Source organism: Doryrhamphus excisus, chromosome 16, assembly GCF_030265055.1.
Source record: "Doryrhamphus excisus isolate RoL2022-K1 chromosome 16, RoL_Dexc_1.0, whole genome shotgun sequence".
NCBI lineage: Eukaryota > Metazoa > Chordata > Actinopteri > Syngnathiformes > Syngnathidae > Doryrhamphus > Doryrhamphus excisus.
In genome coordinates, this window is record NC_080481.1 from 14,677,101 (window position 1) to 14,692,500 (window position 15,400).

Sequence of the window (15,400 nt, forward strand, 5' to 3'; positions counted from 1 at the left end):
CCACAATAGGCCCGCTTCATTCAAAACAATGGTCTATTGAGTAAATGCGCCGGTGCCAGTCAGAGTTAAGATACAAGGTCAGTTGAGAAATCCACACACTTATTTAGAATTTGCTCCACTCATCAGAAAAGGCAACATAATGTAATTTTTCTAATGAGTTGTAGTCTAGAATGTCATTCAAGTCCTAGTCCAATACCGTGTGTTTAATCCAGTTGGGTTTATTTCTGTTTCTGTTCCCTCGCCCTGAAGATGACGTTATATTTGTTTGGGTTTCACAATGCATTTATTATCCCAGGCCGAGTGTGCCAGTCGTGTGACTAGGTTCCAGCGAGCCATCCTGGAGAGCTTCTGATGTGTCATCTCACTTACCTGGTTGAGATACTAGTCAGACTGAAAATGAGAAGGAATTAGAAGTCTGGTTTCCACAGCAACAAATAAAAGGACCAGGGACCTACTCAGGTACTTTAAGGTAGGACTGGCACTGGTATTTTTGTCCATTGAAATACATTAATTTGAAGTAGTGTTAGTTTTTCCAAGACAAACGTCAATGGAGGTCAAGGTTTTAATGATGTCAGAGTCTGACTTGAAAAGTAGGCGTGATCTGGAAGTGCATCAACAGGATGTGTGGAAGTGGTACATAATTTCTCACTAACCAGTTTAATTTGGTCTTAAATGCAATTCCCATTTGTGGCATTGCTTTTGTGTTTATATACATATAATAGATTGCTGTCTTTGTGTCTCCAGATTTCTGTAGCTGACATAAAAATTCTGTCAAGATAGTTGATAGATTTTGTTTTGTTGTGTCAACATGTTATTAGAGATGTTGTCATTAAATTCCGTGCATGCTGAAGTTCCTCTTCACACATTGCAGAACTAATGATGCATGCTTTTGTCCTCCAACTAAGCAAATTGTAATGTATTCTAGGGATGCTTTCGGCTGCTAATTTTCATTAGGTGATGGTGCCGATTCCGATCATCCATGAGTGAAATTGGCCGATACCGATACTGATCACATATGTCAAGTGTAAATCTTTAAAATGTATTTATGAGTGGTCAGTGGTGCCGTTCAAGGGGGAAAAGTTAGGACAATTTCAAGGTCGGCCCATCGATTGCCACATTTAATTTTATAGTCAAATCTGATTCATTGTTTTTTTTCATGTTGTTTTTTAGGGTTTTTTTTTAGACCACAGCTAATGGGGATCCATACAAATAAATTTAATGTGTGACTTTTTCCACCTAAAAAACAACGGTACATTTATTTAATTAATAATGCAGTAAGCAAGACGAAAAATGGTGGGCATGCCACACATCTGAACAACATGACGAGAAAATCAACTACTTGCCGGCTAACTTTTAGCTTATTACTGCTAACTTATTTCAATTTAGGCATATAAAAAGTTTGCGTAAGCGCCTAACCGCTTTTAAATGATATGCCATGTTGGTTGTTTTGTGTGATATTTAAAAAGCTGCTACCACAAAGCTGCACTTTATTCATCATTCATCGCACTAACCTAATATGCAAAGTTTTGCACTCTGCACAACTGGAGAGTATGCAGTCCCACCGTCCCTCCCCGACACAGTGATGCAATGCGCAACTGATATGGGCAGATTGTGTCGCATGACCTCACCCTCATCCCCCGTATTTACAGTCTGCTTCATTCAAGCCCCCCGGGTACCACGTGCCAAACGGAGACCCCCCTATCATGGAGACAATCTTGTCATCACTGAGCTAACCTCTTCACTGTGCAATGTGGTGCATGGCACTGATCCTTGCTCACTGCTCAAAAGTATGCCAACACAGACGCCCCCCCCCCCATTCATTTGCTTGGCATGAAGCATAAGAGTGGCTGTTCACATCCGCTTTGATAATTTGAATAGGCATACATCTAACGCTCTGATACCAATTCAGGTTTTTTTTTTGCCGTGTCTTGTGCATGTTTGGATGCCTGAGAGCCTCCGCAGGTCATCCCACTGTTGACAGCCTACACATAAATGCAGCATCATAATTCATGAGTATGACCTTTCCCATGCAGCAAGGCTATGCATGTAAATGTATGAAAACACTCATCTGTTCATAGTCGTTTTCTTCTTAAAATATGAACTTTTATGTATCTAAGGAATATAAAAAGGAAAATAATAATTTCACACAATCACACAAACGGGCGTGTTGCCATGGAGTCATGGGACTTACCGCATGCAAATTGCATGTGAGAGAAACAAACATTGCTTTCATATTCTGTTCCGCAGTTATTCAGGGAACAATAAAGCCCACATTTAGATGTCATCAACAGCAGCAGGAATGTCATTTTTCTCCCAGTAGGGATTAATTTGTGGTCTCACCATGACTAAAACATACTGTATTAATTTAAAGCTAATCTTATTCCAGAATAAAGAAAAAAGGCCACTTCATCCCCTCAACGCACTCACCTCATAGCAAATTTCAGTTAGGAAAAAAAACTTTCCAAGAGTTGTTATTGTTACTGTGGGTGCCTGTGGAAGAGTAGTGAAGTGTGGAGAGTGTAGGTGGTTGTATGGCACTCATTCATTATTCATCCACTGGGTAGGCAGACTCTAAGTGGCAGTGACGGACACTAACTCTAACACTGAGGTGTGACATCTCCGGGCTTCTTGACCACATATTTTATGGATCTAATCATTACACCACACAAATAAGAGCTAAAAGTTGGACATTTTATTCATAATGCTTTGGATAGGAAGGACAGTCCGGAACTGACGCAATATGAGAAAGGTGGGTGCAAATATGTTAATGTAGTATATGTCTGAATATAATATCTATCTAATAATTCTACTTTTTGTAAGAAATGATGCCATTGAGAGTTGTGGCTTATCTTTGCTGAATTGTTTTATAAAATTATTAATATGTTTTGCACAGAATCTTTGCTTATTTTGATATTTGCTACCAATCAATACCAATTGGCTAACGCTAATCAAATACACAGTAGTGTGTATGCATTTTATTACTGAAACTTACAATTATCTGACTTTTTTGTGGTCAAAATCACAGATTCATAACTCAAATGTTGTCACATTTATGTGTATATCGGTGTTGAAGCTAATTTTGTTTCATTTACCCACACTACTAATACAGTAACATTTAACACCTGCGGTCTTCATTAGTAACTAGCTGGCAGTAGCTCGCAGTAGCTAGCAGTACCTAGCAGTACCTAGCAGTAGCTAGCAGTACCTAGCAGTAGCTAGCAGTACCTAGCAGTACCTAGCAGTAGCTAGCAGTACCTAGCAGTAGCTAGCAGTACCTAGCAGTACCTAGCAGTACCTAGCAGTACCTAGCTGCCAACGTTAGCCAATGCCGTGTAGCCAATTGTGCTACAGTTAATAATATTGGTATATTAATAATAATATTATTGTTGTCCCCTGTTTGTGTTAATGAAGAGTTTATGACTAGAAGTGGACCCCATGCACAGTAAAGATGGGCACACCGGTCCAAGCAGTGCTGTTGATGCTGTTATGGCAAAGTGTTTGGCCTTTGGACATCCCTCTAGAAAGTGAGTTCATAAAACCTACATTTTCTGGTTGGATTTTTGTGATGTGTATTATCTTTTATATTTATTTTAATGCCCGCAGTCCGCCAACCGCCAACCATCACAAAGCAGTCAATGAAGGAGCATATTGTTGACCCCAAAGACACCATGGTCATTGAGTGTGAGGCGAAGGGAAACCCTCATCCTATGTAAGTAGTTGATGATGCAGCTTGTTTGGCAAATATGGATTCAAACTCTCTCTTTTGTTGTTTCACATAAGCTTCTCATGGAGGCGTAACGGGAAATATTTCAACGTGGCACGTGATTCACAGGCATCAATGCGCAGACGCTCAGGAACGCTGGACATCTATGCCCGGAACAATCCAGAACAGTATGAGGCAGAATATCAATGCATTGCCTCCAATGAGTATGGCTCTGCATACTCCAACAAAATCAGACTACAATTGTACAGTAGGTTGAATTCACAATGGATATTTACTTAAATGATTAAATGAAATTTGGATTTGCATCTGAATTGAATTTTGTTTGTGCAGGAGCTCCTGTGTGGCCAAGGGAGATCGTAGAACCTGTGGTGATTAGTGCTGGTTCACCTTTGGTCCTGTCCTGTGACCCTCCAGCCGGTCCGCCTAAACCTGAAACCTACTGGATGTCCAGCTGTGAGTGTCTCTTTAAGATTGGGTTGATGTCTCTTTATACAGTCAAATGTTTATTGCAATCCCCACAAACCAAAAACGGACTTCATAGTAGGGAAGGACTATTAATTTGACACATTTTTTTTTACATTTTTACATTATATTACATTTTATATTTCCTCCACACTGGGCAAGCGAAAATGATATATGAATACAATTTGCATTTTTTTTTATTAGTGGAGGGTGTTTTCTAGAAACATAAATCATCAAAATGTGTCTGACCCCCAACATGATTCCCACTTGTGTTTCACATTACTTACTGTATCACTTATTGTGTGGAAATATGGGGTAATAACTATAAAAGCAATCTTCACTCGCTAAATATACTGCAAAAAAGGCCAGTAAGGGTAATTCATAATGCCGCCTACAGAAAACATACTAACTCCTTATTTCTAAAATCACAAATACTTAAACTTGCTGATATAGTTCATCTTCAAACAGCTAAAATAATGCATATGGCTAAAAATAATCGATTACCTAAAAATGTCATCCAATACTTCTCTACAAGAGAGGAGAAATATGATCTCAGGGAAGAACGAAATCTGAAACACTTATATGCTAGGACTACGTTAAAAAGCCATAGCATTTCAGTATGTGGAATCAAACTATGGAACGGATTGAGTAAGACCCTCAAACAATGCACAACGATGAGCCAATTCAAGAAACAATACAAGCAGTTGATGTTTGCTAAATACAAGGATGAAGAGTCTTGAACCAGTCATGATGTGCTATATATATCACTATATTGACACTTACTATGGTACCCATTATGTCATTGGATGGTCATATCACCTCAGACTTCGGTACATGACAAAAAATGTAAAAAAAAAAAAAAAAAAAGCAGGAAGTGAACAATTGTAACAGTTACTGATTGCAAAAGTACCAGATGGAGGGGTAGGTTTTAATAAGCTTTGCTTCTTCCTACTCCTTTTGTACATGTGGAACTGTGAACTGATTGTGTGATGCATTCAATTGTAATCTGATGCATGTTCAAATGAAATAAAACCATTACCATTACCATTATGACCATATTTAATTTCAGGCTCATATGCCAGACCCTTTAACTGGCCAATTCAGACAGCCTTCCCCACCATGCACCCTGTGCGGCAGGACCGTCGGGTATCCATGGGGGTCAACGGAGACCTGTATTTCTCCAACGTTCTATTCAACGACTCTGCCTTCGATTACTGCTGTAGCGCCCGCTTCCCCTACAAGAATGCCATCCAGCAAAAGATGCCAGTGGTTGTCAAGGTGATCACAAGTGAGTATAGAACCATTTACCATGTTAGCATACAGAACACACAACATGGTAAAAATTGGGTTTATGTGAGTGTGATCTAATTTGTTCCTCTTGCAGCTCAAGCCGTGGTGGAGGCCGCCCCCACCTGGCTTTCTCCTACAGGCCCATCCAGTTCTGTTCTGGTCCTCCTGGGAGAGGAACTACTGCTAGAGTGCGTCGCTGCTGGAGTGTAAGAGTGACGCAAGAACGACTCTTAAGATTTACTTGAATCTACCAAGTGATACAATAAGATCAAAGTCATGTGTAGATTTTAAGACATGTTTATCACCAATAAGGCCCACTCCTAGCATTACCTGGACGAAGGACGGTGAAGACTTGGTGGTGACCTCAAGCATGAAAATGAAACATTTCAACAAGATGATTCAAATCCAGACGGCATCATTTGAGGATGCGGGCGAGTACATCTGTACCGCCACCAATAAGATCAGCTACATTCAACACACGATAACAGTCAGGGTAAAAGGTGAGGAAGTGGGTTGTTTCGTCTTAATGATACAGCAGCTGACATGAATATTTTTGACAGCGGCTCCATTCTGGTTAGAAAAACCAGATGACTTAATTTTGGCTCCTGAGGAAAATGGACGCTTGGTGTGTCGCTCAGATGGCGTGCCTCGTCCCACAGTCAGCTGGTTTATCAACGGAGAACCGATTGAGAGTAAGAATCAAGCAACAACGGTTAAAGCGAATCAAAATAATCTTTCTTTCTCTTTAAGCTGCCACACCGCAAATAAACAGGCAAGTGTCCGGAGATACACTGACCCTCAGCAGCGTGAATGCCGCCAACACAGCCGTCTACCAGTGCAATGCCTCAAACCCATACGGATACATATTGGCCAACGCTTTTGTCAGTGTGCAGCGTGAGTTAAACATCCCATCTTTCCTGTGCAAACACTGAACCACACACAGTAAAACATACTGTATATAATAATCATTCTCAGTGTATTCAATCTATCGCAACTGGACTGCTCAGGTTGTCTCGGCAGGCGTCATCAGTTCATACACAAATACACAAAGTCAGACTAGATAGAGGATAAATAGATTGGGTCTTGCACCGAGCTCTCGGTCTCGACTGGTGTGCTAAACTGACTGGTGTGTATCCCACCTTGTCTGGGTGTCATCTGCCTTTTTATACCTCATTCAATGTCAGTAAACACAACTGTTAGAAATGTGGCAAACCCTTTATAGCCCCGCTACTTCATGGGGATTGGGGCACGGGGATTATAGTCACTATAGTAATAATAATAGTGACTCAGTGTCCTTATTTATTAAAAATATATTTTTAGAGTATAGAAAACCTGTTTATGACTTCCTAAATATGGTGTTTAACATTATTAGAGTCCTCTAAATATAGAACATCAACAGCTTTACACTTGTATTACCCAATATAGTTGATAACATAACAGAAAATAAGCAATTTATGACATCAATAAAAAATGTGTTCCAGTGCTACGGGAGCTGAGCGGATTATTGTTATTATTATTATTAATATTATTATGCCTGTTTATGATTATAGTCACTATAATAATAATAATAGTGACTATAATAGTTCACATATACAGTGACATATCCACTATTAATGATTCTACACAGTGTAATACTGTTTAGAATATTATACAGTGGATTAGTGATGATTAAACTAACTAAATAAATGGTGTTTACTAGATGCAACACCTCGTATTCTTGGGCCAAGGAATGAACTCGTCAAGGTCATAGAGGGAACTCGATCCTTTTTGGACTGCGTCTACTTTGGCTCTCCAGTGCCTGACCTGCGATGGTGAGGAAAATACATTTCCAGAGTTAGCAAGTGTCATTTATCTATTGTGTTGGTTGTATTTTGTACTTTTTTGGGTTGCTTCACCACAGGTCCAAATACGGACAGGGAAATCTGGAAGGAACTCGTTTTAAGACACATGGCAATGGGACCCTGGAGATAAGACGCACACACATAGAGGACCAGGGAACGTACATGTGTGTCGTCAGCAATGTTGCAGGAAGAGATGAGAATCAAGTCAGACTAGAGGTCAAAGGTGAGAAACTTAGTGTTTTTTTTTTTTTTTAAACACTTGGTCATAGTGTCATACCGTGTTTTCTTATCCACTCCTCTACGCAGAACCTACGTTAATTATCAAAAGACCACAGGATATGAAAGTTATCTGTGGAACCGATGTGCGTTTAGAGTGTGGTGTGAAAGCAGACATCACCACACCTATCACAACCACATGGATGAAAGACAAAACCACAGTCACACTCGGTTGGAGGTTTGTTTCGGCTGTTTAATGATACCACAAGGCCCTTATACATTTTAATTTTTCATACATCTATTCTCTTTATTATCATCATCATCTCAGATTGTCCATGGATGAATCCAATCTGGTCATCACTAATGTAAACAGAGGTGATGCTGGCGTCTACACATGTGCCGTCAAGAGCGAACTGGACCAAAAGTCTGCATCAGCACACCTAATGGTGATGGGTATGACATGTTCAGAACAGGCTGAATCTAGGATCTGTCCCACCCTACATCACACTGCAATTAGCGTACTAATACAACAACAATACTTCATGAAATGAATGATAAGTAGACTTATTCATTATATGCTACCTCATTGTTTAATTGGTTCCAAATCTGACTGTGATAAGTGAATTTCCATGAACCCAGATTCCTTATTTATTAAAAATATATTTTTAGAGTATAGAAAACCAGTTTATGACTTCCTAAATATGGTGATTAACATTATTAGAGTCCTCTAAACATGAAACATCAACAGCTTTACACTTGTATTACCCAATATATTAGATAACATAACAGAAAATAAGCCATTTATGACATAAGACCTGTGTTCATGAGTGTTGCTGTAAATGTGTTCCAGTGCTATGGGAGCTGAGCGGATTATTACTATTATTATGACTATTATTATTATTGTTGTGACATATTTCAAACCTGCAACAAAAGCCTGTTGTTCCAGCAATAAAGTCTGGTGCTTGTACGTCACATCAAACACTACAGCAGTGCTTCTCAAACAGTGGGTCGAGTTCTCCTGGGGGGTCCCGGGGAACCGTCGGGGGGTGTGAGAGGCTTTCTTTTCAATGCAGAAATGTACTCAACATGAAGGAGGAGGGGTGAACAATGTTTGTCCCGTGGGGGGGGGCATGACAGAAAATAATATAGAAGCACTGCACTACAGCAACATTACTGACATCTGGTGACCAGTATAGAATACTACAATTAATATTATATTTGAATGAGTCTTCCCAATGCATTATGTTTTCATTGTAGTTCATTTAGCCATTTTTATGTTTTAAAATGCTTAGTTCCAGTCATTATTTTTGCTGATTATTTTAAAATTTGTGAAATTTAAAAGTGGTGATGAAATGTAAGGGTCTAAATATGGGCATGATTCAGAACACATCAATTCAGTCTTTTTATTCCTTTTCAACGTGCTCGCATGTGTTTGTGTATAGATTATCCTGAACCTCCCACTAAACTGGAGTTGTCTGATCCATATGAACGCAGCGTCAGACTCAGTTGGGTCCCAGGAGACAGCAACTTCAGCCCCGTTACAGGTAGGAGGTGCGAAGAAATGCTAAACCTGACTACATTACGGTGGCCAATAGGGACAAATGTGCAGCTACGTTCAAATGCTACAATCACATGAATGATCCAAAACCATAAAGATGCCATAAAACACATCCAACAGGAAAATCCTGTGATTGAATAATGCCAAAAACCCACACAAACCCCCAAAAAACACATGTACGGGAAAAATGCTGCAACTGCATGGAGCGGAACTAGCTGGACGACCAGGAAGTTATAGCCGTTTCTAAAGATTTGAGTGGCATGACCAGAAGAAAGTTGGTGGAATGACAAGGTATACTAAAATATTACACCTGAAGTCTCTAAGGATGGATATCGCTCAGGTCTGGTGTCCCTGGTAGCCTTGCGGACTTTTGTTTTGTTCTATTGACTTGCAGCATTTCCTTTCATGCAGTTTGGATTGTGTGTGTTTTGCCATTTTTTAAAATCTGTTTAATATGGAGCATTTTATGTGTTTTACGGTGTTGTGTTTTTAATTTTGCATCATGTCTGCAACTACATAATTGCTCTCTTGCAGAATTCTTGGTGCAATATGATGATGATGACTGGTTACCCGGAAAATGGAAGAACTTATCAACTTACCCCGGGAGCCTAAACTCTGTCATTCTGCACCTTGCACCCTTCACATACTATGAATTTCGCGTTATCGCCATTAATGAAATTGGACCAAGTCGACCAAGTCGTCCGTCGATGCGCTTCCAGACGAGCGGTGCACGTGAGTTTAAGTGTTTGGAATATTTTTTTGTCATGACTTTAAAAGACATCTCCATCTCAGGGAAGTTATTTATTAAGTACTTTGTTTCTCCACAGCTCCAGATGTCATCCCAAAGAATGTAAAGGGTGTGGGAACATGGAGAAACAACATGGAGATCAGCTGGGAGGTAAAGCTATGAAATATATATTTCCCAATGGATGGCAATAATGTCAAACCACAATGGCTGCTGTTGTCATCTATGCTTTCAGCCTCTGACTTACAGAGAGTGGAATGGGCCACACCTCAAGTATCTGGTCTGGTGGCGACGGAGAGACTCCAGAGAGGAGTGGAAGAATGCCACTACTAAATGGCTGAAATATTATATTTACGACGCCGATACTTTTACTCCTTATGAGATCAAAGTCCAAGCTGTGAATGACTTTGGGCTTGGTCCAGAGTCACCGGTTGTTATTGGTTATTCCGGAGAAGACCGTAAGTCTCATGATTTCAACATAAGCATCACCCTTGCGTGTCATCATTCTATTGTCCCCTCTGCAATGGCCGACAAGGTGAATGATTATCTGTCTTCCAAAAGGTCCAGTTAGTGCACCCCTGAACCTGAGAGTGTCGGATATCCAGAGCACCCAGGTGACCGTGCATTGGGACACAGTGACTCGAAGCTCAGTCATGGGAGAGCTTAAAGACTACAAGGTGTGCTGCCGGCTTATAAACATTGATAAGCTGCAATGTACAACAAATGACATTGGGTAGATATGTAAGACTTGTAATCACTGCGCAGTAATCGTTATACTCGGGTCAGTGGATCACAGTCTACAAACATGAAAGGAGATGTATATTTACTTAGTTCTTATCATGCTCCGACAATAAAATACCATGGAAGGAAGGTGTTCACTGTTTGTGATGGATCCATATATACATATCATAACATATTTCTATAGGCATTTACTTCATTTGTGATTTTAACAATGCAGTGCTTGCTATACCAATCTCATCTATCATCCAGGTGTACTACTGGAGAGACAGCAGTCAGCTGAGATGGCTGAGAGTCAACAGAGCTATGAGTTCCAAAGTGTTTACAGACACCGGACCGGAGCCATCCGGGGTTCTAACAGAGCTGATCCCCTACAGCAACTATAAAATGTACATCGTGGTGACCAACAGTCGATTTGAAGGTCCGCCCAGCAACAATATACACTTTTCTACACCTGAGGGAGGTAAGAAAAGGCCAGAGATTTCATTTATGCAGACACAAAAAAACCGTCCAACGAATAGTAATCTGTTTTTGTATTTGTGTTTTCTCTAGTACCATCTGCTCCCACGTCCTTCAGAATCCAACAGCGACATCTTGACAGTATTTATGTAGACTGGGACTTGCCAGCAGAACCCAATGGAATCATCATCGGATACTCACTCATGTACCAGACAGGTGAATTTGATAATGCATAGGCCCTTTTCAGAACTAAAAGGGAATGCTAGGGGGTAGGCCTGAGCCCGATTGGCGGGGACGCCTGCTGTCCTGCTGGTGTGTGGCCCCCTTGTCAGGTGTAGTCTTTCTCCGGTTTTGGGGGTTGGCCGTCTACTCGGGATTGCCTCTATGCGGCCCCTTGCTTGAATCCCGGGTGAATTTAGGGGCTGGGTCTTGTGGGGCTACCCTTAACTGGGCAGTGGCTCCTTTGTCTGGGGCCTTGGCCTGGCCGTGTGGGGCGGGGATTGCTGAGTGATAGGAGGCAGTCCCTGACAATAACACATTCACATATACACGCACATTTATGCACGTATGCATACCTGTACACGCACACTGTGTATATAATGTACATAGTATATGCATTCACAGTACATAAGTACTCCCCCCATATAACTCATGGTGTCATTATGCTCTTGGTGTTATTACATTGATGTTGGCAATAAGATTATAGTGATTACAATAGTGTGTTATTGTCACAGTTTACTATCATGGTTAATGGTTTCATTACTACTATTATCACTAATATGTTCATTAGTAATATCACTGTGGCTGTTGATAATACTCAGTTATGGTCTTTTACGGCCATTATAGACATTAGCTGATGTAGTCCTGTTTGTTTATTTTTATTATTCTCCTTTTGTTCTTGTCTCTTTTTGTATTGTCCTCTTGTCTCCACAATTTCTTTTTCTTCTTTTCTATCCCCTCCTGCTCCAGTGTGGCTGTTCCAAATTTGCATAACAACAAAAGTCAAATTATAATGTGTAGCTTATATTTTTCGTCTGGCAGAGTGAATCTGTTTAGCATGTAGCATGGCCAGGACGCTACGCTAACTGGGATATCCTCTCACTCCACAGTGAACGCCACCAGGGGAGAAGAGCAGAGAGTGGAGGAGTTCCTTCCAAATGTGACAAGTTTCTCAATGCCCCGATATGACCGCTACACTAGATACCGATTCTCTGTAGCGGCTAAGACTCGGATGGGCGTAGGAGAATGGCATACCGAGGAGTCGCCACACTATACCACTGAGAGTAATATTGCTCAATGCACATTTGTTGACTTACATGGGTGCAAAAGTTGCTGAGTGGGCTGTGATGGCTAAGATGAAATGTACTTTGTCCATGTGCAGTCTACGCCCAGGACCAGGTTGACATCTCCACTCAAGGCTGGTTCATCGGAATCATGTGTGCAGTGGCTTTAATCGTGATCATACTACTGATAGTGTGTTTCATCAAGAGAAGCCGAGGGGGGAAATACCCAGGTGCAGTAGCAAATTCACTTTTACAAAACATCCAATTGCACATCATGTTCTAATTGTTTTGTTAAATTGCAGTACGGGAAAAGAAAGATATTTCACTGGAGCCTGTGGATGATAGGGATCAAGACGGTTCCTTTGACTATCGGTAAGAATGAGAGCAGCCTTTACAAATACCAGCTGGGAAAACTAGGAAAATACACAATACACTACTATTGTAGCAAGTTTTAATCCCGCATGACATCGGCACATGGAAGTACTTTCATAATTATCAGTACAAACTAGCAATAAGCAACACTACAATTCAAAAGGCCATTAGTACCCTACAGTAACTGCTAACCCAATAACAAAATATCAGAAAATTAACCACATATGTGATACATAATACAACCCTGAATGCTGCAATGAAATACAGTATTTTCTGGACTATAAATCGCCCCGGAGTATAAGTCGCACAAGGCCAAAAATGCATAATTAGGTAGCAAAAAACATACATAAGTCGCACTGGAGTATAAGTCGCATTTTTTGCGGGTAATTTATTTTCCAAACTACTTGACCAAAACAGACATTACGTCCTCTTGGAAGGCAAGTTCTAACAATAAAAGAATAGAACAGGCAGAATAGGTTAAGATATGCTAACACAATGCTTATTCAGCTACACAAAAAATAAACATTTGTGTCCAGTGTTTATGTAACAAACAGTTTTTTCGTTTATAAGTCGCTCTGGAGTATAAGTTGCAGGAACAGCCAACCTATGAAAAAAAATGTGACTTATAGTCCAGAAAATATGGTCGATCAAAAGAAAACAGCTATACAACTAGCAACATGTAAAACCCAGTTACAATTCAACAAACATAATGCATGCGTGTATACTTCAAGAACTGCAATATCAACTTTGCATTTTGTTTTCATCAGATTGCTTCGATTTTACATTAGTTTTAACTAATCATGCAGAGAATTTATTTACAATTTCACATGAATTTTAACATAAAGTTGATGTAAACTAGCAACATTTTTATGTCAGTATGACTTGGAAAAATAATGTTCCCAACATAATACATCAATGTGGAGATTTCCAATTACTTATTCCAATACATTAGTAAAGAAAATAATCTTAATTTTAAAAAGACATAAATATATACAGTATCTATATATACACATTGTGATTAAAATCACACTAGTGAATGGGAAGCATCTGGTTCATAATTTTTGCCACACAGGTAAAAGATTAAATCATTCACTATTTACTCATATTTGCATTAATATCTGATTTATTCTCCTTTTTACCACTCCTTTATCTCCATCCCCTCAACCCTTTCTCAAGGTCTCTTGAAAGGTATGAAATGACTAAATACTGACCTTCGGAAAGTTTTCTTTTCAATTTCCTGCTTAAATTTCATGTCACAATGAATAATGAACTAAACATTGTTTGTTTTTGTGACACAGGATAGCACGTGTCACCACTCTTCCTTTTCCACGATGGTATGTATATTTCACTGTAATGTGAAGTTAAAGTGGACTTATTTTTTTTTACCCTTTGTATTGAGTTGTGGACTCCTATAGAGCAGCTACACACAATAACCCACACAGATGACTTTCTCCATCATACAGAATTTGCACCTTTCCAGCTGTATTTCCCACCAAAACAGTCTGTTTGAATTTATTCCAACCACGACCCGCCTCTGGGCACACCCACATTCCCAAAGTATTGGGAATACTGACTACTACAAACAACGCTTTCTAATTTAATGGGTATAGGAATTGGTAATAAATGAAGTTACTGTCATGAGCTACTGGCTGGAGACTCCTGACTTATCGTGTATGAACTTAAAAGTGCACCGAATGAATTGCTTCAACCTCGCCTGCTCGAGGAGGAGTACACATTGTTGGACACACTTTGTCATGTGCCGTGGAGCTCGGAAGCCGGACGTGATGGTGTTGCGTTTACTAACTGGTCATTACATGTTTTTTTGCGGGACTACCGTGGTCCAGACAGTGAGAACTGTGGTTCTCTCCACTTCTGGATGCACAGCGTTTCCTACATTATTACACCTTCCCCAGCGAGAGCATACTGCTTCCGGTTTCAGCAACAGTTTGGCGGATATTTCACATATGCATGTTCACAAAATGTGAAATGCTGTTGAAAGATGAAAATATTTTTCTCTTGCTGGGAATCCCCAACTCTAATAACTTCCATTTGAGCTTGTTTCGTAAAGCAGAGCATGAGTACCAGCGTCTACAGCCACGGCCATGAGGAAGCCCGCTCCTTGTGACATCACAAGAGAACAGTTTTGCAACGCCCTCTGAAACCGAGCATTTTGAGCCATCCCAAACTCGTTTTAGGACTCCAAATGTGCAAACCTCATTATCTGAAACTTTGGCATCGTTTAAACACGAGAATACAACATTCTAACTACATTTATAGGTCAGAAAATTGGAATGTTATACTTTTTTATTGTCGATTTAGTTGTATGGTCTTAATTACGCACTAAAGTGCTGTGCTTTTCTTGTATACTAAGTTGGTTTTCACACCTACAGGGAAGAGGAAAGGGGGATTCAGAGGGGTCAACCATCAATGGAGGCAGTGATGAAAAGGTCAGACAGTGACGACAGCCTGGTGGAGTACGGAGACGGAGGAGACATACCGTTCAATGAAGATGGCTCCTTCATCGGCCAGTACACGGGACAAAGGAGAGACGTGCGTGACTTGGACTTCGGTGGGAGTCTGGAGCTCCATTCTCCAATGAATGCCATCTACTCCTTGGCTTGAAACTGCTTGGAAAAGAGATCCTACACTTGAACAGTCTTCATTGCCAGGAGGAGTGTGAGGTGGCCATTTTGAACAGCCCGGATAAACTCT

At 40.3% G+C, this 15,400-nt stretch overlaps 1 protein-coding gene across 5 annotated transcripts in view; it reads left to right on the plus strand.

Annotated features, from left to right (window-relative positions):
• The first annotated feature begins 52 nt into the window (after nt 1–52).
• nfascb (neurofascin homolog (chicken) b) overlaps nt 53–15,400 on the plus strand; it is a 15,533-nt gene continuing 185 nt past the window's right edge. Inside the window, exons 1-28 of one of the 5 annotated variants that reach the window (XM_058051527.1) lie at nt 53–77; nt 296–469; nt 3,412–3,524; nt 3,604–3,709; nt 3,781–3,971; nt 4,055–4,177; nt 5,256–5,474; nt 5,571–5,682; nt 5,789–5,976; nt 6,037–6,168; nt 6,227–6,370; nt 7,176–7,287; nt 7,377–7,540; nt 7,624–7,771; nt 7,862–7,986; nt 8,976–9,077; nt 9,626–9,823; nt 9,919–9,989; nt 10,072–10,294; nt 10,398–10,513; nt 10,827–11,037; nt 11,127–11,249; nt 12,143–12,316; nt 12,415–12,546; nt 12,619–12,688; nt 13,865–13,876; nt 13,987–14,022; nt 15,079–15,400. The exon at nt 15,079–15,400 is cut by the window's right edge and continues 185 nt beyond it. In XM_058051527.1, the coding sequence (XP_057907510.1) occupies nt 3,449–3,524; nt 3,604–3,709; nt 3,781–3,971; nt 4,055–4,177; nt 5,256–5,474; nt 5,571–5,682; nt 5,789–5,976; nt 6,037–6,168; nt 6,227–6,370; nt 7,176–7,287; nt 7,377–7,540; nt 7,624–7,771; nt 7,862–7,986; nt 8,976–9,077; nt 9,626–9,823; nt 9,919–9,989; nt 10,072–10,294; nt 10,398–10,513; nt 10,827–11,037; nt 11,127–11,249; nt 12,143–12,316; nt 12,415–12,546; nt 12,619–12,688; nt 13,865–13,876; nt 13,987–14,022; nt 15,079–15,310 (3,540 nt within the window). In that variant the 5' untranslated portion in view covers nt 53–77; nt 296–469; nt 3,412–3,448 and the 3' untranslated portion in view covers nt 15,311–15,400. Of the gene's footprint in view, nt 78–124; nt 470–733; nt 2,750–3,285; nt 3,525–3,603; nt 3,710–3,780; nt 3,972–4,054; nt 4,178–5,255; nt 5,475–5,570; nt 5,683–5,788; nt 5,977–6,036; nt 6,169–6,226; nt 6,371–7,175; nt 7,288–7,376; nt 7,541–7,623; nt 7,772–7,861; nt 7,987–8,975; nt 9,078–9,625; nt 9,824–9,918; nt 9,990–10,071; nt 10,295–10,397; nt 10,514–10,826; nt 11,038–11,126; nt 11,250–12,142; nt 12,317–12,414; nt 12,547–12,618; nt 12,689–13,864; nt 13,877–13,986; nt 14,023–15,078 lie in introns of those variants that run through there. The other 4 variants (XM_058051528.1, XM_058051530.1, XM_058051529.1 and 1 more) reach the window with 4 other exon arrangements.